Here is a 22,131-nt window from a genome sequence, read left to right on the forward strand (position 1 = left end):
CTATGGATCAGCACCAACATTCCTACTGATTCAGTGTGTGTGTGCTCGTGTATGTGTGCACATGGGTGTGGGGAGTATGTGAACGCATGACTGGTGCCTGCTACGGATCTGCAGCACCATTCCTACTCATTCAGTGTCTGTGTCTGCTCGTGTATGTGTGCACATGGGTGCGTGGAGCATGTGAAAGCATGTCTGGTGCCTGCTATGGATCAGCACCAACATTCCTACTGATTCTGTGTGTGTGTGCTTGTGTATGTGTGCACATGGGTGTGGGGAGCATGTGAAAGCATGTCCGGTACCTGCTATGGATCAGCACCAACATTCCTACTGATTCTGTGTGTGTGTGTGTGCTTATGTATGTGTGCACATGGGTAGGGGTAGCATGTGAAAGCATGTCTGATGCCTGCTATGGATCGGCAGCAACATTCCTACTGAGTCTGTGTGTGTGTGCTTGTGTGTGTGCACATGGGTGTGGGTAGCATATGAAAGTATGTCTGGTACCTGCTATGGATCAGCACCAACATTCCTACTGATTCTGTGTGTGTGTGTGTGTGCTTATGTATGTGTGCACATGGGTAGGGGGAGCATGTGAAAGCATGTCTGATGCCTGCTATGGATCGGCAGCAACATTCCTACTGATTGTGCGTGTTTGTGTGTGTGCTTGTGTGTGTGCACATGGGTGTGGGGAGCATGTGAAAGCATATCTGGTACCTGCTATGGATCAGCACCAACATTCCTACTTATTCTGTGTGTGTGTGCTTGTATATGTGTGCACATGGGTGTGGGGAGCATGTGAAAGCATGTTTGGTGCCTGCTATGTATCTGCAGCAACATTCCTACTGATTCTGTGTGTGTGTGCGCTTGTGTGTGTGCACATAGGTGTGGGGAGCATGTGAATGCATGTCTGGTACCTGCTATGGATCAGCAGCAACATTCCTACTTATTCTGTGTGTGTGTGTGCTTGTGTGTGTGCACATGGGTGTGGGGAGCATGTGAATGCATGCCTGGTGCCTGCTACGGATCTGCAGCAACATTCCTACTGATTGTGTGTGTTTGTGTGTGTGCTTGTGTGTGTGCACATGGGTGTGGGGAGCATGTGAAAGCATGTCTGGTACCTGCTATGGATCAGCACCAACATTCCTACTGATTCTGTGTGTGTGTGCTTATCTATGTGTGCACATGGGTGTGGGGAGCATGTGAAAGCATGTCTGGTGCCTGCTATGGATCGACAGCAACATTCCTACTGATTCTGTCTGTGTATGCTCGTGTATGTGTGTGCATGGGTGTGGGGAGCATGTGAAAGCATGTCTGGTGCCTGCTATGGATCGACAGCAACATTCCTACTGATTCTGTCTGTGTATGCTCGTGTATGTGTGCGCATGGGTGTGGGGAGCATGTGAAAGCATGTCTGGTGTCTGCGATGGATCGACAGCAACATTCCTACTGATTATTTGTGTGCTCGTGTATGGGTGCACATGGGTGTGGGGACCATGTGAACGCATGTCTGGTGCCTGCTACGGATCTGCAGCAACATTCCTACTCATTCAGGGTCTGTGTGTGCTCGTGTATGTGTGCACATGGGTGCGGGGAGCATGTGAAAGCATGTCTGGTGCCTGCTATGTATCTGCAGCAACATTCCTACTGATTGTGTGTGTGTGTGCTTGTGTATGTGTGCACATGGGTGTGGGGAGCATGTGAAAGCATGGCTGGTACGTGCTATGGATCAGCACCAACATTCCTACTGATTCTGTGTGTGTGTGTGTGCTTATGTATGTGTGCACATGGGTAGGGGGAGCATGTGAAAGCATGTCTGATGCCTGCTATGGATCGGCAGCAACATTCCTACTGATTGTGTGTGTTTGTGTGTGTGCTTGTGTGTGTGCACATGGGTGTGGGGAGCATGTGAAAGCATGTCTGGTACCTGCTATGGATCAGCACCAACATTCCTACTGATTCAGTGTGTGTGTGCTCGTGTATGTGTGCACATGGGTGTGGGGAGTATGTGAACGCATGTCTGGTGCCTGCTACGGATCTGCAGCACCATTCCTACTCATTCAGTGTCTGTGTCTGCTCGTGTATGTGTGCACATGGGTGCGTGGAGCATGTGAAAGCATGTATGGTGCCTGCTATGTATCTGCAGCAACATTCCTACTGATTGTGTGTGTGTGCTTGTGTATGTGTGCACATGGGTGTGGGGAGCATGTGAAAGCATGTCCGGTACCTGCTATGGATCAGCACCAACATTCCTACTGATTCTGTGTGTGTGTGTGTGTGTGTGCTTATGTATGTGTGCACATGGGTGGGGGAGCATGTGAAAGCATGTCTGATGCCTGCTACGGATCGGCAGCAACATTCCTACTGATTCTGTGTGTGTGTGCTTGTGTGTGTGCACATGGGTGTGGGTAGCATATGAAAGTATGTCTGGTACCTGCTATGGATCAGCACCAACATTCCTACTGATTCTGTGTGTGTGTGTGTGTGTGTGCTTATGTATGTGTGCACATGGGTAGGGGGAGCATGTGAAAGCATGTCTGATGCCTGCTATGGATCGGCAGCAACATTCCTACTGATTGTGTGTGTTTGTGTGTGTGCTTGTGTGTGTGCACATGGGTGTGGGGAGCATGTGAAAGCATATCTGGTACCTGCTATGGATCAGCACCAACATTCCTACTGATTCTGTGTGTGTGTGCTTGTATATGTGTGCACATGGGTGTGGGGAGCATGTGAAAGCATGTTTGGTGCCTGCTATGTATCTGCAGCAACATTCCTACTGATTCTGTGTGTGTGTGCTTGTGTGTGTGCACATAGGTGTGGGGAGCATGTGAATGCATGTCTGGTACCTGCTATGGATCAGCAGCAACATTCCTACTTATTCTGTGTGTGTGTGTGCTTGTGTGTGTGCACATGGGTGTGGGGAGCATGTGAATGCATGCCTGGTGCCTGCTACGGATCTGCAGCAACATTCCTACTGATTGTGTGTGTTTGTGTGTGTGCTTGTGTGTGTGCACATGGGTGTGGGGAGCATGTGAAAGCATGTCTGGTGCCTGCTATGTATCTGTAGCAACATTCCTACTGATTGTGTGTGTTTGTGTGTGTGCTTGTGTGTGTGCACATGGGTGTGGGGAGCATGTGAAAGCATGTCTGGTACCTGCTATGGATCAGCACCAACATTCCTACTGATTCTGTGTGTGTGTGCTTATCTATGTGTGCACATGGGTGTGGGGAGCATGTGAAAGCATGTCTGGTGCCTGCTATGGATCGACAGCAACATTCCTACTGATTCTGTCTGTGTAAGCTCGTGTATGTGTGCGCATGGGTGTGGGGAGCATGTGAAAGCATGTCTGGTGCCTGCTATGGATCAACAGCAACATTCCTACTGATTCTGTGTGTGTGTGCTTGTGTATGTGTGCGCATGGGTGTGGGGAGCATGTGAAAGCATGTCTGGTGTCTGCGATGGATCGACAGCAACATTCCTACTGATTCTTTGTGTGCTTGTGTATGGGTGCACATGGGTGTGGGGAGCATGTGAAAGCATGTCTGGTGCCTGCTATGGGTCAGCAGCAACATGCTTTCTGATTCTGTGTGTGCTTGTGTATGTGTGCACATGGGTAGGGGGAGCATGTGAAAGCATGTCTGATGCCTGCTATGCATCGGCAGCAACATTCCTACTGATTCTGTGTGTGTGCGCTTGTGTATGTGTGCACATGGGTGCGGGGAGCATGTGAAAGTATGTATGGTGCCTGCTATGGGTTTGGTTTTGGTTGAGTATGAATTGTAATGCAGTGTCTGGAATTCCAGGGGGTCACCGGGCTGTGGGTGTTAAGAGGTTTCATATATTCACGCTTGTAGTGGTCAATGTTCGTTGCTCTCACACTGAGGAGAGTTAATCTACAGCACATGGTGGGATATAAGTCCTGTCTTTAACAAAAGTGTGTTCTACGTGTGCCTTTATGAGTGCCTTAAAATACACAAGCAGACACACAAGCTGTGCCTTGAAACAAACTCTTCTAAGACAAGCCTTGGCAAATGAAAAGAGTTCCCTGAAGACAGTTTTGCTCCTTTTACCTCAGTCCATTGAGACACTGATTCAACTGTATTGTTAATTGATTTAAACTGAAAACACTTACAATTGGTCCTTTTAAAAGCAGGAGTCATTCTGTCCTCTACAAAGGAAAGTCAGCGTCCACTTTTTGTGTTTTAAATCTTTTCCTACTTCCTGATGGGGCCTCATGGGGCAGTTTGTACCAGTCAGATGGTTACGCCTCTAGGTGCTGGATCAGCTAGGACTGATGTACTCTGAGCAACTGCAGAGGGCATGGGTATAGTGTGGGATGAGCCTGCTTAGGACAATCTACAGTGCAGAACAATGCACACCAATATCTGTCCTATTCATTTCAACTACTTACACTCAGGTTTTCTTAAATTTCCAGAATGCGTCTGTAACTTCCTGGGCACTGACCGCAGCCAGTGTGCCTCTCAGGATGAGTGTGTCTGTGACAGAACCAGAGGGCAGTGCCAGTGTCTGCCAAATGTGCAAGGCCAGAGCTGCGACCGCTGCAGTCCCAACTTCTGGAACTTGGCCAGCGGGAAGGGGTGTGCATCCTGCAGCTGTGACCCCAACAACTCCGTCAGCCCCAAGTGCAATGAGGTAAGGCACACGTATGTTCACAAAGGACACATGTCTGGTTCACTGCAGCTGCCAGGGGCTGCCAGCACTAGACAGCTGGTATCTGCCTCTTATATCATTCATTAGCTTACAGTCCAGAATGCCTCTCATATATTAGACAGTTATGGTTCAGCCGCTCTTTACATTGAAATTGTGTTTTTGATATGCTTATAACTTTTGAACCAGTGCACGAAACTTGGCAATCTATCAACTCAGTCAGCTAAGTACCAGCATGGCAAGTATTGCGAAGATCAGTCCACAAAAATAAAGGTTTGGAGGGAAGAGGTGTAAAAGTGTATCATTTTTAGGGCGAGCATAGCCAGCACGCATGCGCTGTCTGCAAGACCTACTGTAAGCAGTATACAGAGTGGGTAATCCCGCCTGCCACTTGCTATTGATTATCTCCTGCATTGCTCTTCTTTCCCGGCTCCTTATTGGTTGGCCCTCCCGATACATCACTTCCGTTTTATCGCAAGGAGCACCAGCCAAATACAGTTTTGTTACGCTGTAAGTGTTTATGTGTTTCGTTTAGGGACTACTTTTTCGTGTGTTAGTGATATTCTATCACCACTGTGCCTAGCACGGTGCCCGGTTTCATGTTTTCTTTTTATCATCATGGTGCCCGCTTCACGGGCCGCCAATCACATAACTTAAATATGCACAGGTGCCACGCTTTATATTTTAGCACGGCGCCCGCGTTCATCATTATTGTTTAATTACTTTGCATGGGCGCGTGCTTTATGTTTTAGCAAGGTGCCCGCTTTTATATCTACAACATGGGCACTGCGCTTTATGTTTGAGCTCCGTGCCCGCTTTTATGTTTAAAAAAGCAGTATCTTTAAGTCTCGCAAATGCGATACCTATTGCATTGCAAATGCTTGTTTTATTTTTGCTCCAATAGAAATGTTGCTGAAAGATAAAGCAAGGCTGAACTGGTAGAACCTTCTTTAGAAAACATGTTTTTGGGGATTTTGTGTAAATCCGTCCAACAGTTTTGGAAATATTTACATTTAAAAAGATGCAAGGCAGGATTTAAAGGGTTAACACTTTTGGATATATTTTTTAAAACCTGCAAATTAATCCTGTTAAATAACATATTTAAATTTGTTTACACAATGTGATAGCTGGATTAGGGCTAAACCTTTTTTTCAGCCATCTTGAAACTTCTGAGTCAGCTCTGATTTGAGAGTTTTTCGCTGTGAAAATAATTTCCACAGCTGTATGAGGCTGACCCCAAGGTGTTTGACCCCATAGCAGTTGGGAGGGGATGTGTAAAAAATATAAGGCATTCCTGAAAAAAAGGTGCTCTTTTCGGCATCCAACATTTTAAACCTTGGATTTGACCAGCATTTTGTCCCCAACTCTCGAGCTGAGTTTGTCGCGTACATTTCATGTACTATAAAAAAGCACAAGCAAAGGCAAATACTAAACTGAGATTCTCTATTTGCTTGGAAGGCAGGAGGAAGGCCGCAGGGCCTTACTGCAGTCCAGGCACTTTGCCGAACCTCTGCTGTTCAGGGACTCACTCAGGTTAGGTTCACGGTCTGGCCCCGTACAGTGCCCTGCATATGTTGGGCAACCGAGGGAGGTTGGTTGGGTGCAGTGGTGTTCACAGTTAAGTACAACATAAAAAACCTATGAAATTTACTTGAAGAAACACAGTTGAAAACTGAGTTATGGTTCTGGCCCAAATGCTAGGAACACACATAACACACAACATAAGTCGCAGTGTCCACCATGCACAAAACACCTACTTGCAAAGGGTATAGTAACAGAAAAACTGTACACATGAGAACATCATTTTGGATACCTTGTGTTATGTTGTGTGCATTCATAAACATAACTTGCGAGACCGAGATCTGAGCAGCGCCACGCCAGATGGCCTACAGCAGGGCTCAATTCATCCATGAGTGTAATGTACGATTAGTCCTCACGTGTCTCTGTTGCCTCAGTTTGCTAAGTGAAAGCTCTGTGCTCTCTTTCAGTTCACCGGCAAGTGCCAGTGCCGGCCAGGCTTTGGCGGGCGCACCTGCGCAGACTGCCAAGAGAACTACTGGGGAGACCCGAATACTCAGTGCAGAGGTGAGCCCCTGAAAGAGCATTAATCGTAACCATGTTTTCTATTTGAAATGTGCCTGACATAAGTAACACCCTCTTATTTGTGTGTTTTAACTGACATTACCACAGAGGTGGACTGGCATATCTTTCTACTGGATTATTTTAAACACACTTGTGCATCCCAAACGCCAGTGGTGAGCCACCGTGCACCAATTCATCACTACCACAGAGTCCATGACCAACACAACTGCCTTCCCTCAGAGCTTAAGTTAAGGTCCTTTCTTCTAGTGTAGCCTGTGTTTCCACAAGCACCATGGGAGCAGAACGGAATCTGCCTGAGGATGGATCGGCGCCTTTGACCGCTCAATGAACTCCATGCCACTGTGCGCGTCCATCAGGAGGACCTCATAAGGTCCTCGTGACGAAGCGCACAGTGCCATTCTGCATCCCCTATATTGTGTGCCATATTTGTGGGGCCGGTTTCACAATCACAGCCTCTGTGCAATAGCCACCAGTTATTTCCCTTAACCAGAGCTGAAAGAAATCTAATGATCACGTTATGCAATGGGTCCTAATGTTTACAGGCAAAAAGCTGTACTGTGACCTTTGTTGGCTATATTGTTTAAAAGCAACCCTCCTACCACTTGGACTGCTCTACTATTCAGCAGAGTTATGATTAATCCCTTATGATATAGATGTCCCGTGTTCTTCATCGTTCACGACTATCATTCAATGATACCTGCACACTGCTGTTCTGAAAAACTAAATATTGGCCTTGTATGAAAGTTTACATAGTACATTTAGGTGCTTATATCGCTTGCCTGAGATCTTCTGGAAAGATAACCTTCAGAAAAACAATTCCTGTCCTCATTTTGGGGCGCCCTCAATGACTTGGACATTTTTCCAAAAGCACCTAGCAAAGCTGCCCTTGTTAGAAAACTAATGTCACAGGTAGTAACTGTTCCTTCTCTAACAAATACTGCCAGGTGTACTAAGAATGGATTTGGTAAAAAGGGTCGCATATTGTGCACCGGCTTTAACCAAATCCATTCTGTTCTTGCAAACTGACCTATGTCCTGATAGGTGGGTTCACAATATCGTGTTTCATAGTGGGCCGCCATTCGGCCTAACTCAAGAATATTAATGAGGTAGGCCACAAATTGCTACCCACTATGAGTCACAGCCATCACCGGGATGCTGGCCTTCTGAGGTCAGCAGACCACCAAGTCTGTGACTGCTTTTAAATAAAGCATTTAAAAAAATGTAATCCTTTTTCCTCAACAACAAAAAAATGAAACTTGTAAGTAACATTTTGTAGGGGTAGGCAGTGGTACACTTACAACATTTTTATTTTTCAACATTCACAAAGGGAATAGGTCCCTTGGGCACCCCTTCCTGTTCCTGTTTTTGAAGTCGGTAAAACATTGTTGTTTTGTGACAGGATTACGGTGGCAAAACATTGATATACTCCACAGCAATTGGGTAGTTGAAAGGGATGCCCTAAACATGCCCCATACAAATACCGGATCAGTATGTAGTTGCAAACCGAAATTGCGATTCGGTAATGTGTTACAGAAAGGCACAATTTGGGTCTCTTACATACCAAAATACCTTTTTGTTTAAATTTTTGTTGATTTCCATGACATAATCAATCTCTAATAACAGTACAATAAGTATGCATGGTTAATGCTTATGATCCTACCGACGTAGAACAGCTTGTAGGTGAAAATTATACAGTAAGTCCACCAACTTCCGCCCCTCTTCCCTCCCCCAAAATAGGGGATCCTCAGCCGTTTACAACTGCAAAAAGGCTTCCTACATCTGGGCCCTAATTTTTTCTAGCTGCATTCCCTTTACAAAAACATTCCCGCGATCATGAAGATCATGGAATGGTGGTGATGCAGATTTCTAAAGTTTATGAATCATAGAAGCAAATCCCTGCGTGAGAACACGTTACAGGTAAGTAGATTTCCAATATTCTCATTGCCTTTATGCGTATTATCCACATCAATTTATCGGGATTCATGATCGATTATTTTCTTCTTTTTGCCAGCATGCGACTGTGATCACAGAGGGATTGAGGCCTCTCAATGCAACAGGGCCAGTGGCCACTGCACCTGCCGCCAAGGTGTGTCGGGCGTTCGCTGTGACCAATGTGCCCGCGGGTTCTCTGGGGAGTTCCCTAACTGCCAACCTTGCCACCAGTGCTTTGGAGACTGGGACCGCATCATCCAGGACCTGGCTGCCCGCACCAGGGCCCTGGTCCAGCGTGCTAAGGACATCCAGCAGACTGGCATCACAGGCATCTATGAGGAGAACTTCCGGGACCTCGAGGAGAAGCTTGCGACAGCGCAGGGCATTGTGAATGCCCGCAATGCCACGGTGGAGGCTGTGACCAAACTGATGAAAATCATAGACGACCTCAGGTGATGAAGGAAGTGCTCTTCCACGCCTCATATTAATTCTTTTGTATCAGTATTGACTTTTATTGATATGTTGTTTAGCATACACAGAAAAATAATTGTCTCTTGCAGAGCAAATAGGTGCTAATACTACTCAACCACACAGTACTCATTTTATCAACCTCTGGAAAATCAAAAGGCAGAGTCACTTCTGTTGTGCATTGAACCACGGACTAGGAGGTTATGCTCAGATCTCTGCAGCACTGAGCTATCAATGCCAACTTACTTTGCACCAGCCGAAAATAAGTGGTGGAGCGGTTGGGGCCTGCAGGTCCTGGCTTAACCAGCCTTGCACTGGATCTAGAGTTGTCCACCACTGCTTGTGCTTGGCACCAGCTCTTTAGTCACTGCTCAGCTGGCACTGTTCCCTCTTGCTATTCATTAAAGGAGCTTAGGTGGGTGAAGTGAACTTGAAGTGACCTTTGTCAATTGGGAGGTTTGTTTTGCAAATCAGTTCCCCAAATCATTTTTATGAAAATAATTTTAAGATGGTCAAAGAATGATGTGTTGACGCGTTCCGTCATTCAAAAAAGTAAAAAAATTGATCACATCTCAATACATTTATTGGATTAACTTAAACACAGGTCTTATTGGCCTAGCTGACTCAGAAAATATCCTGGTTTACCAGAGCGTCTTATGGCCAGAGAAGCATCCAGCTTAATTACATTTAGTTGGTGCATCCGTCAGTTCAAACGTATCTAAGGTGAGTTGCCCAGGCCGCTGTAGGTTATGAGCTGACATACCAGGCCAGTACCTACAGTGCCACCATGGAGTGCAGTCTTTAAATAGCAGTTAGGACCCTTCTCTGCCCACACAGTGACTTCCGATTGGCTGGTGAGGGGTCAAGTGGTTCGGTAGTGAGTGTGAATGCAGTGCTGGCCCTGGTGCAAGGGTTTTCTCGGCTATGCTCAGACCAGGTTGCTGCAGGGGGTGGTCTGTTCTCATGCAGGTGGATGTCTGAAAGGGGATAAAAGGAGCCAGATTGCTCTGCTTTTTCTCCCACCGTGGCTCGTCAGGTTGGAGTTCTATGGTGGTTCTCCTTCTCCTGCGCCTCCAGCATCAGGAGGGCTGAAGCCTCTAGGGGTGAAGCTGAGCGGTATGATAGAGCTGCTGAACCCAAACAGCACAGGGAAAGGCAAGCAAAGGCATACAGACCTGTAGGGTGGTCTTCCCAGATCCTAAAAGGGCTTTGTTGTTCAACACATTTTTGAGGCTTTGTATGATAAGAGCCATCTTGCATCAGCGATTGGTTGCCTCTTCCAAGAAGGCCATACTCTTCCAGTGCTTCCGCTGCATGCGTAGTACGGCGCCATGAAGAAGAAGCTCTTTGCTCCTTACTCATAAACATTGCATCTTCAAAGCATTCTGAGGGCCAGAGTAAGAATGGACCTTCCCTTGGCAGTGCCCCCAATAGTTCCATTGATGGAAGGCATCCTTTGGTGGCCCGACAGATTTAAGGCCATCAGAGAAAGGGCATTACACCCCTGCCTTATTTAGGGTGGACGGGGTGATGTCTGCGGGGTACTGTCCATCACTGTCAGGTGAAACCTGGGACAGTAAAAAACAATAACGGAAACACCCAGTGAAAAAGCTCCCCAGTTGTGGGGGACTATAATTATTTGTTTTTCAATAACAAACTCCAACTTTTGGAGTTTGTTTTTGACAAACAAAAACTTTCTTAAAGTTTGGTGAATGGCCATTAAAACCGACTGTGAGAGTCAACCAAATTTGTTGTACCGTAACAGGAACTGCAATTACAGAAGTTCATGTAAATGTACAGAGAACCCTACCGGCTAGTCCAACTAGGGGGTGGATGTAATGTCCTCTGTCACCCTGACAGACTCTACTACTCTACTCTTTCCATCAAACTTTAAAATCTGGCCCGAAGAATACAAGTTTGTCAAGCCGACTTCATTTTTGTCCAGCGCCCTCTCAATGTTACTGTTGTTGCTGGAAGCATGCGAATCTTTGAAATATCCATACAGCAGCAGCTATTGACTTGTAACAATAATTAGAAACCTACTGCGTTAACCAAGATTTGTCTAACGGCTTGCTCGCCTGTGGGATTAGCAGTAGTCATATCCACTGCCACGGTGAAAGATGGCCGCCACACTAGTGGATGTTCGGCTGCCATACTTAGAGATCTCCACCAGCCTGGCTGAGATCTCTGGGCCTTGAGAGGAGCCCCCGTCATGGCAGCTCCTCTGAAGGCACTGGAGCTTTGCTCACCGGGGGCCATGTTGTGTGCTGCTGCAAAACAAATGGCCATGACACCATGCTCGTTTTCTCCTACCTTGTGGGGATAATTTTTTACTAGTTGATCTACAGCAAGAAAAAATAACGTTAGAATGTCTGCCCAAGCCAGGGTTGATTATCTGACTCTATTAACTAACGGCCCAATAACCGACAGGTCTTTGAGCAGTTGTTTCCATTGGCGTAGCCACTGAATCTCCATCGGTCTAAACATGGCGATCTATCTGGCTTACAATGAAACAGGCGAGCTAACAGTTTGGCGAACCGAATACTGTACCAAACTGCCTTTTGAGCTACTTATCCTCAAATTATGTATGCAAGAGGAGAAGACCTAGGGTCCGATTGACAGTTTTACTGATGACTTACTGCGCCACAAACGTGACGCATATTCTATTCGACTTATTACAAGTGCCATAGGTTAGAAGGCCCTTGTATTCAATGCCATAGGTTATAAGGCTCTTTGTAAAAAGATGGACAGGATATCCTTCAGGTTTGTGATGGAGTAACCCATCCACTCCACCAGGCTATATGCAGGCTCTTATCCTTAAATCTAACAAAGAATTTTATGAAGTTGTGAGCTCCTTGTTCTTTTTATAAGGGCCTGAATACAGACATTATTTAGCAATCACATGGCTGCTTCTGATCAGTCCATAAACAGTAGAAGGTATATACTGAAATATACCAGTTATAGATTAGTCAGTTAGCTTTAACTCGCTTGCCCAACATGCACTGCTTATGACCTCACATATCACCTTGGGGATGGTGGTAATCAGTCATTTGGACAATATTGTTCTTTAAATCTAATTTCTGATGTCATCAAGGACATCATTTAACATGAGCGATGTAATATAGGAGCCCATAAGTAATGCATGATGGGCTCACAAGTTAATGAACTAAACTCTAACTGAATTATTTTAGTGTTTTTTTATTTATTTTTATTGTGAGTTCTTGTCTCATTTCAACACCTAACTATACCAGCACCCTAAAAAAAGATTTCAGTGAATTTCAGGATTTTCTGGCCTGATGCCCAGGCCTCCACCCAACCCTGAGCAGAAGGGCAAGCCCTGTTGCTCACAGCCTCTGGCAATGCGCAGCGCGGTTAGCCACTGGGCTCGCACTCAATCCTTCCCTGGCTTCCCCCTGCAGACGACCAACCAACGCTGCGCACAAAGCTTGTCTACCAAAATGTTTATAATTTCAAAATTTAGGAGCTGCTTTGCAACTGAAAATGTGGGTAGGGTCAGTAAACAGATGTAGAAAGGGGAGGGTGTGTGTATATGGAGACGTCTCCCTCTTTAATTATTTTTAGCCCCTTTAAAAAATACATTATGCCTTAAATTACTTTAAAAAAAAAAACATAACTTCCCGTCATGTTTAACCCACTGGTTTCATACTTGCATTAACATATCTGTGCTCATTTACTTCAGCCTTCTCCTCAGACAAGACTTTAAATTCAACAGCTCCTTTTCCAGCAGCATGGCAATCCAGCAGCCCCCATTCCACCAAGATGGCATTCAAGAGTGCCTCACCTTTGCCCTGAATACACAATGTTAGCGCGCTAGTTGTTTGTTAGAGCTCTCTGGTGGAGCAACAGTAAAACCCTGCGCAGTCATTTGACAGGATGTTTCCGCTGTTGCAAGTATGTTTTACTCAGAATATCAGCCTTTGTTCTCACATGGCTGAGGAGGATAGTGTGAACCTATAGAAAATGTGCGCTCATTTCAGCTTCTGGACCACCTTCCATAATCTCTTATGAAAAATTCAGGAGAAAAAAATTGTTTCCTTCATTTTCAGGACATATGAACCATTTGCCTAGGTGCTGTAACAGCTGCCACAACATTTCGATCATGTTGTGTGGCCTGCCAATCACGATTGACCAATCCACCTTAAATAGACCAATCAGAGCATATCTGGACACCAAAGCTCAAAATATCATAACTTTCTATCATAACCATTCTAGTGGTTAACCCCTTCAAGCCCACCAAGCATCTTATGAGATGCTAGTTTCACTAACCCTACCAAAGAGATTTACAAATAATGAAAATCTGAGTAAAGGTCCTACTTTCTGACAAATTTGGTGTAATTCTGTTCAGCCATATTTTTTCTAAATCGGATAGCAAACTTTCCTGTGGGAATTAAAAAGACAAATCAACGTTTTGGGAAACCCCACTTTTTTTTCTCGTCCGCCCTCGCATGATGAATCAACGTGAAATATTTCATGAAGGAGCTAAAAGCTAAAGTGAATGAACATTTCTTTTTTTAAAGTTTTGTGCAGATCCATCAACCAGCACCAAAATTATTACGAAAACAAAAAAAAACTTTTTTATGGAAAGTCTGACCTCCCTCTAACTCCTCTTGCAATACAGCTGCCATAATGTTGTATGTGTTCATAGCATTTGTGGCTGTAGATACACATCCTCTGCATACTTCCGCCATCTAGTGTTGGGCCCAGACGTTTGCAACTTGTTTCTCTTCAAAAAAGTTCAAGTCACAAGACCCGTTGTGACTCCACCCTTTATCCACAATGCAACAGTACACTGGCTCCACCTCAGATTGTTTTCTTCCACCATCTGGTTCAGTCAGTGGGGAACGCTGCTCCATAATCAAGCATTTAGAACCTCATTTTTTCAGATTCACTTCAGGTCCAGCAGCTCCCTTCTCAGCCCAGTGTTGACTGATTACATCAAGGAAGCCTTCTGTTCGCATCAAGGCATCTTTGGAACTGATGGCCAGCACGCAAGGTATCTAGAATGCATTACGGCCTCAAGCAGCCATTTCCTTCCGACTCTACTAAGGGACTCTCAAAAATGTACCTAGGACAACATTATGGAACGCACTCCATTCCACTTTTATGCTTGGTGTAATGCAAAATACACCTGGGCCGACTACCACGAGGTCTGAATGTCTGCCTATCCACAGAGCACATTGAGATATCCTGCAATGCCTGTCTTGCCTTCCACTGTTAGAAGACTCTCTGTAATTGGAGGATTGAAGGAGAGCACACCACAATATGCAGCAGCAAGTGTTGTTAGAGATGTATAACATTTCTGGTGCTGAAGACATGCCGGGCACCCAGAAGAAAGAGACAGGCTTTTCCAGCAACCTGTCACACCAAGCACTGAATGATCCAGAGGCATGCCTCTCCAGTAGCTGTGGCATCGAGGAGGAGCTTGAGTTCCTCAAGCCAGAGATGAAACCCATGCCCGCCATGAGGCCAAAGTCAAAATTCAAGCTGCATGCACCTGAAGGTCAATCTCATAGCACAGCTCAAGTAGAGAGATACATTGAGCCAAGAGCAGAACAAGAAACTGCATAAACCTTTGGGCCCAACACCTCCAGCCAGGACAACCCGGACCCAAGAAGTTGCATCAGCACCTGCGAGGTTCCATCATAGGGCACCAGAACTCACCACTCTGTGTCTCCCCCCTTAGCACTTAGGCACCAAAAAGTTTCATTCAGAGTTGAAAATTACACCAGCGCAGGTAACAAGCTGCCATAAAAAACTTTCTGAGCCAAAGCCGCCTCCAAGGCCCACTCCACAACCTGCACCGTGGCCGATGGCAAAACCTACCCCAACGCCAAGATTGGACATCTCCACAGATTCCACCTTTGAGCAGCTGGAAAATTTTCTGGCTGAAAAAAAGAAGACACTGGCATAATTTCTGCCAAGCCACCAGCAATAGAACTCGATCACATAATCATAATCACGTAATCACTTCCAAGGGGGAGCTAGGGTCTCTTCCTCCAATGCCTTAATGCCCAAAAAGGGTTCAAGACTTAACTACTAGTCCTACAACCGTCTCAACTATCATCCACACCTCTCCTCTACCACCACCTCTCCCTCCACACTCGCATCCACCTAAACCTCAGGATTCAGATTCAGGCAGTCCTAATTTTTCCCAGGACGCATACGATGAACCGTTTAAGCCACGGGGGTGAGGGGAAGACCAATGGGAAGATAATGTCATAGATCCACAGGATGACCCTGGCTTGGAGTCATTCCCTTTCAAACCATCCCCACCAAATAACCCTTCTGTATACCATGCAGTAATTGGGAAGGCAGCACAGTGTCACCGCGTGAAACTACATACAGTGAAGGATGAGGACATCTTTCTGGTCGAAACAATATCCAAAACTGAGCTTGCGGTATACTATTTACTGATGCTTAAGAGGATGATTAGGTTGGCTACTAAGAATGTCAAGAAACCAGTTAAGGCTACGGTGGGTAACAAATGTAAAAAAACAAATGTAACCCTGTAACCCATTAATAAAAAACAAATGCAAACCTGCTCTAGATTACCCAGTTTAGATTAAGAGGCGGATAATCCCAGACTCCTTAGTCATACTGCCCAATGAAAGCTTTCTACACAAGCCATTGGAGATGCTCCTTAACCTGACAAGGACCATAACAAGATTGATGCAGCAGGCAAATGGGGAGCACATTAGGGCAGGCAACAATGTTGTCTTCCCAACTTGATGGGCCTCCTCCTCAGATACAATACAAACTATTAGTAACACTGATAACAGGTGTTTCCTTGATGCAGGGCACCCTGCAACAAGGGGCATTAATACCAGCTTCTTACTTTTCAGACATGCCTGACTTCGGGTGTCAGGGTTTAGGCACAAAATGCAACAGCACCTATTAAATGTACCTTCTGACGGAAAGCCCACAGGTTGACTAGGTGCTCGAGAAAATAAAGAAAAATTCAGACATAGGCATGGGTGTCCCTGCAGTCTTCCAGTCCCAGGTTGCCCTTCAGGAAGCAGCAGACTATGGGAGGTTCTAATCTAAGGGGCACAAACCAGACACCTCCTTATCAGCCATACCAGCCAGGACCCCTAGCAGCCTAACTTCTTTCAAAGAGGCATCTATAGGAAAATTGGTATCGTAAACGCAGGAGAGTTTGTGCAAGGGGCTCTCAAGCTGCCAAAAAGTAACTCCCCTTTCCTTCCTCCATCCACCGAATACCTGTGGGGAGGGGGGGCTGTAGCACTTCCTACCTCAGTGGAAAAACATAATCTCTGATCAATGAGTACTCCCAATTGTGCTGGAACATTACTGCCTCAAATTTCACACACACCCCAACATCCCTCCCCACTGCCACATACTGAGTTCAGACCACCTTCACTTCCTACGGGACGAGGTTCAGGTACTCTTTAAAAATGGGGCCACAGAACAAGTACATGCACACCAGTGTGGTAAAGGGGTGTATTCCCTGTACTTTTAATGCCAACATAGGAGGGCTCCCTCTAGCCAATCCTCCACTTTTGGCCATTGAACAAGTTCATTCCTTCCAAACACTTTCCTATGGTCACTCTACAGGACATTATTTCACTGCTGTGCTAAGGTCATTGCTGTATGAGTGAGTGACTGGGTGTGTGAGTTGCTCTATGGGTGAGTGGATGGGTGCATGAGTGGTTGTGTGGGTCAGTGGGTATCTGAGAGGCTGTATGGGTGAGTGAATGAGTGTGTGAGTGTTGTATGAGTGAGTGATGGGCTGTGTGAGTGGCTGTTTGTGTGAGTGAGTGGCTGTGTGAGTGGCTATAAGAGTGAATGAGTCTATCAGTGGGTATGAGACTGCCTGAAAGGGTCTGTGAGGGAGTGTGAGAGTATCTGAGTGGGTCGTTGAGTGGGTGTATGGGTGAGTGACTATGTGTGAGTGGCTATATGGGTGAGTTAGTAGTTGTGTGAATGCCTGTAGGGGTGAGTGAGTGAGTGAGTGGCTGTATGACTGAGTGACTAGATATCTGAGTGACTATGTGTGAGTGAGTGGGTGTGTAAGTGCTGTATGAATGAGTGATTGGGTGTGTGAGTGGTTGTGTGGGTATCTGGAAGGCTGTATATGTGAGTGAATGCATGTATGTGTGTGCTGTATGAGTGAGTGATGAGCTGTGTGAGTGGCTGTATTTCTGAGTGACTGGTGTGTGAATGGCTCTATGGGTGAGTGAGTGGGTGTATGAGTGTCTGTATGGGCATGTTAGGGATTGTGTGAGTGCCTGTATGAGTGAGTGAGTGGCTGTATGACTGAGTGACAGGGTATCTGAGTGACTATATGGGTGAGTAAGTAAGTGTGTGAGTGATGTATGAGTGAGTGCCTGGGTGTGTGAGTGAGTGGCTGTGTTGGTGAGTAGGTATCTAAAAGGATGTATGGGTGAGTGAATGGTTGTGTGAGCGCTGTATGAGTGAGTGATGAGCTGTGTGAGTGGCTGTATGTGTGAGTGCCTGGGTGTGTGAGTGAGTGGCTGTGTTGGCGAGTAGGTATCTGAAAGGATGTATGGGTGAGTGAATGGATGTGTGAGTGCTGTATGAGTGAGTGATGAGCTGTGTGAGTGGCTGTATGTGTGAGTGACTGGATGTGTAAATGCCTCTATGGGTGAGTGGGTGTGTGAGTGAGTGGCCACTCACTCACACATTGACTGGGTATGTGAGTGGCTTTATGGGTGAGTAAGTGGCTGTGTGAGTGGCGGTATTGGTGTGCTAGGGATTGTGTGCGTGACTGTATGAGTGAGTGAGTGGGTGTGAGTGATTTTGTGGGTCTGTGAGTGGGTGTGTAAGTATATGAGTGAGTCTGAGTTGGTCTGAGAGTGCCTCAGTGGGTCTATCAGTGGGTGTGAGACTGTCTGAGTGGGTCTATGAGTGGGTGTGAGAGCATCTCAGTGGGCCTGTGAGTGGGTATCTGAGTAGGTGTGTAATGGGTGTGACAGTGAATGGGTCTGTGAGTGGGTGTGACAGTGTCTGAGTGGGTCTGTGAATGGATGTGACAGTGTCTCAGTAGGTCTGTGACTGGGTGTGAGTGTTTGAGTGGGTCAGTGAGTGTGTGTGGCAGTGTCTCAGTGGGTCTGTGAGTGTGGGAGTGCATACATTGGGTATTGAGTGGATATATGAGTATCTGAGTGGGTTATGTTAGTGGGTGTATGAGTGTCTAAGGGGGTGTGTGAGTGGGTGTGAAAGTGTCTCAGTGGGTCTGTGAGTGGATGTGACAGTGTCTGAGTAGGTCTGTGGGTAAGAGTAAAAATATCTGAGTGGGTAGGTGAGTGGGTCTGATATTGTCCGAGTAAGTCTGTGAGTGGGTGTGACAGTGTGTGAGTGGGACTGTGAGTAGCTGTGAGTGTGTCTGAATGGGTGTATAAGTGTGTGAGTGGGTCTGTGAGTGGCTGTGACAGTTTGAGTGGGTCTGTAAGTGGGTGTGTCAGTGTCTGAGTGAGTCAGTAAGTGGGTGTGAGAGTGTCTGAGTGGGTCTGTGAGTGGGCATATGAGTGAGTGAGAGAGTGGATGTTTTTTTAAAAATGTTTTCAGCAGAATTCACAAGTTCACCTTGATTTTACATGGGGTGTCACACTGAGCATCATGGAGATTTGCGAACCCTCGCACATGGTAAAAAGATTATGGGGTATTTTCTAACTCATCAGAGGTCCCTCACACACCCCCATATTGCACCCATGAGGTCAGGGTACCTCTACACTGACCCCTTCTGCTTCATTACATCTTTTGTTTTGCAAACGGGACTGCTCCTCGATATCTACAATGTTGGCCACAACTTTCTACTCAGACTGCAGCCAGCCAATCACGATAGTGCTGTTGAAGCCTGGATTCGCAATGTGCTGCGATTAGGTTGTGCCTCTAGATATCTACATTTCCTTTTCCATTAATATCTCAAAAACTACTGAACTAATTTACACCAAATCATGACAAGCACGCTTTCTGGACCAAGATCTAGCTTTCTGCCAAATTTGGTGTCATTCCGCGGATCGGTCTGTAGTCATGTTTAAAATCTCTATGGGAATTAACATGGGAAACACACTTTTTTGACACCCCTTCTTTTTCTCGGCCCCCAGTTGAAGGATCTCCCCCAAATCTTCCATGCACCATTAGAAACAGATGGTCTTTTTTGGGGGAAATTTTGTGAATATTTGTCAACCGGCGCTAAAGTTATAAACAGGTTAAAAAACACTTTTCCTATGGAAAATAGGTACTAACTATAACTACCTACTGGCTGGAGCAGGGGCATGCACACAGACATCGGAGGGCAAGGGGAAGGAGAGTAGGGGCTACAAGCTAATCACAGAGGCTAAGCAGGAGATCAATGACGGGGCATAGAATTGGGCAATGGAGGACTGGAGGAGTGGACTGGGACATCATGCTAAATGGAGGGCAGTGGCAGCACATCAGACCGTGCATGGCCGGAGGGAGGAGGCTAGCACATGGATTCAGACAACAGAGGATAGGGAGGAGGTGGTTGGGGAAGCAAGCTAACTGTTCAGAGAAGGCGGAAAGGCCAGTGGCAGAACAACGGCCACACAGGGCTGTAATAAGGGAGCAGGGACATAGACTTGGACAATGGATGGCTAGGAGGAGGGGAGTCAGGAGCATCAAGCTTGGGTGGGGGCAGCACAATGCCAGGCCAGGTCCTGCTTCCAACCCCCCACCATCCATTGTGATATGCATCTTCTTAACGTTAAAAAAAAAACTAGAAATTTGCTGGAAAAAAACAAAGATTACAGGGAAGTTATAGTTACACTCAGATTTCACTCATACCCAACCACTGAAATTCAGCAGTTATAGTTACCTGAGCTAACTATAACTTACACCCCCGCAATGTACTGCTAATGGCCTCAGACATTACATCATTCATGACATGGTCAGTTACATCACTCATGACATCACTCATGACATCTCAAAAAAGCTGTGAATGAAATGTAACTATAATCATTAGAACTTTAGTTAGGGATATTGTGTGTATATTAACACCATAGGTTTCAGGGGCATTATAGTTAGAAATTATCATTTAAAAAACCTTTGAAATTCACTGAAAAAAACAGAGGTTTCAGGAACGTTATAGTTAGAAATTAGCATTTAAAAAACCTCAGAAATTCACTGAAAAAACCACAGGTTTCAGGGACGTTATAGTTAGTTGGACATTTCACTCGTACAAAACCAGAAAAATGTGGCCGTTATAGTTAGTTGTGCTAACTATAACTCGTGCCCCCGCAATGCACTGCTGATGACGTCACATCACTCATGACATGGTCAGTGACATCACTGATGACATCACTGATGACATCTCAAATGACATCACTGATGACATTATCCACATGATCATCTGATACACCTCCTCACACCCTAATATAACCTTTGATACACGCCCTCTAAAATACGGACGACCAGTCTCGAAACCATAGGCACAGCAATACCAGTTAGTGCATACCCACTCACTGATTCATAGGTCTACACACACATCCACTCACCTATACAGTCACTCAGACACACAGTCACTCATCAAAATAGCCACTGAAATATGCACTCATACACCTGTACAGATACTCACACACCGCCACTCACGATAGTTACTCACACACCTAGTCAGTCTTGCAAAAAATCAATCACACTCCCATTTACTCACCTATACAGTTATACACACACCACCTCACTTATTCATACAGATACTAACACATACTTACTCTCTTATATAATCACTGACCCAAGCACACACTCATCCATACAGCCACTCTCACAATCACTCACTCTCACATATAGTCATTTATATAGTCCAACACTCACATATACTGCCTTTCACATATGTAGTTACTCACACATGTACCACTGAGTTATCCATTCACTCACCAACTCACCCATACAAACACTTACCCGCCCATACAGCCCTTCACAGATGCACTCTTGAAGCCGTACACCCAGTGAATCACACACTCACACATTTATGCACAGAGTCACACACCCCCACCCACCCACACAGCACTCAGGCACCCATACAGATACTCAGACAACCAATCAATAACCCAATAGACACTCATGTTGCTACTCACCAACCCATGCAGCCGCTTACACACCAACTGACAGACTGATACAGACATTCACACAGTTTAGTCACTAACCCATGCATTCAGTAAGACACATTTATTTACTCACTTATACAGCCAGTCACGCACCTACTAAATTATCCATTCAGACACTCATACACTCCTTCTTCAATACACCTTGGCATATAACATATTTATAGTTTACAGAAACACACAGTCACTAGATGATGTCATCAGTGATATCATCAGTTACGTCATTTGAGATGTCATCAGTGATGTTATCAGTGATGTCACAGACCATGTCATGAGTGATGTAATATGTGACATCATCAGCAGTGCATTGCGGGGGCACGAGTTATAGTTAGCACAACTAACTATAACGGCTGAATTTCTCTGGTTTTGTACGAGTGAAATGTCCAACTAAATATAACGTCCCTATATATATATATATTCACTGAAAAAACCATAGGTTTCACACATGTTATAGTTAGCTGGACATTTTACTGATAAAAAACCAATGAAATTCCGCCGTTATAGTTACTGTAGGCAACTATAACTCACGCGACCGTAATCCTCTGCTGATGCTAATACTGTATTTAGACACTTATTTGCCCATGTCTTCTTCCATTAAATTTTAGCTATACATATATTACAAATATTTTTTTTTCATAAAGACACATGTCATCAGCAGAGGATTACGGTCGCGTGAGTTATAGTTGCCTACAGTAACTATAACGGGGGAATTTCATTGGTTTTTTATCAGTAAAATGTCCAGCTAACTATAACATGTGTGAAACCTATGGTTTTTTCAGTGAATTTGCAAGGTTTTTTAAATGCTAATTCCTAACTATAACGTGTGTGAAACCTATGGTTTTT

The 22,131-nt window shown here is 45.5% G+C and overlaps 1 protein-coding gene across 2 annotated transcripts in view; it reads left to right on the forward strand.

Moving 5' to 3' along the window:
• LOC146797320 (laminin subunit beta-2-like) overlaps positions 1–22,131 on the forward strand; it is a 342,744-nt gene that overhangs the window by 267,380 nt on the left and 53,233 nt on the right. For both annotated transcript variants that reach the window (XM_085624322.1, XM_085624321.1), the window contains 3 exons: positions 4,431–4,648; positions 6,652–6,748; positions 8,778–9,150. In XM_085624322.1, the coding sequence (XP_085480448.1) occupies positions 4,431–4,648; positions 6,652–6,748; positions 8,778–9,150 (688 nt within the window). The remainder of the gene's footprint in view (positions 1–4,430; positions 4,649–6,651; positions 6,749–8,777; positions 9,151–22,131) is intronic.

Source organism: Triturus cristatus, chromosome 9, assembly GCF_964204655.1.
Source record: "Triturus cristatus chromosome 9, aTriCri1.1, whole genome shotgun sequence".
Classification (NCBI taxonomy): Eukaryota; Metazoa; Chordata; class Amphibia; order Caudata; family Salamandridae; genus Triturus; species Triturus cristatus.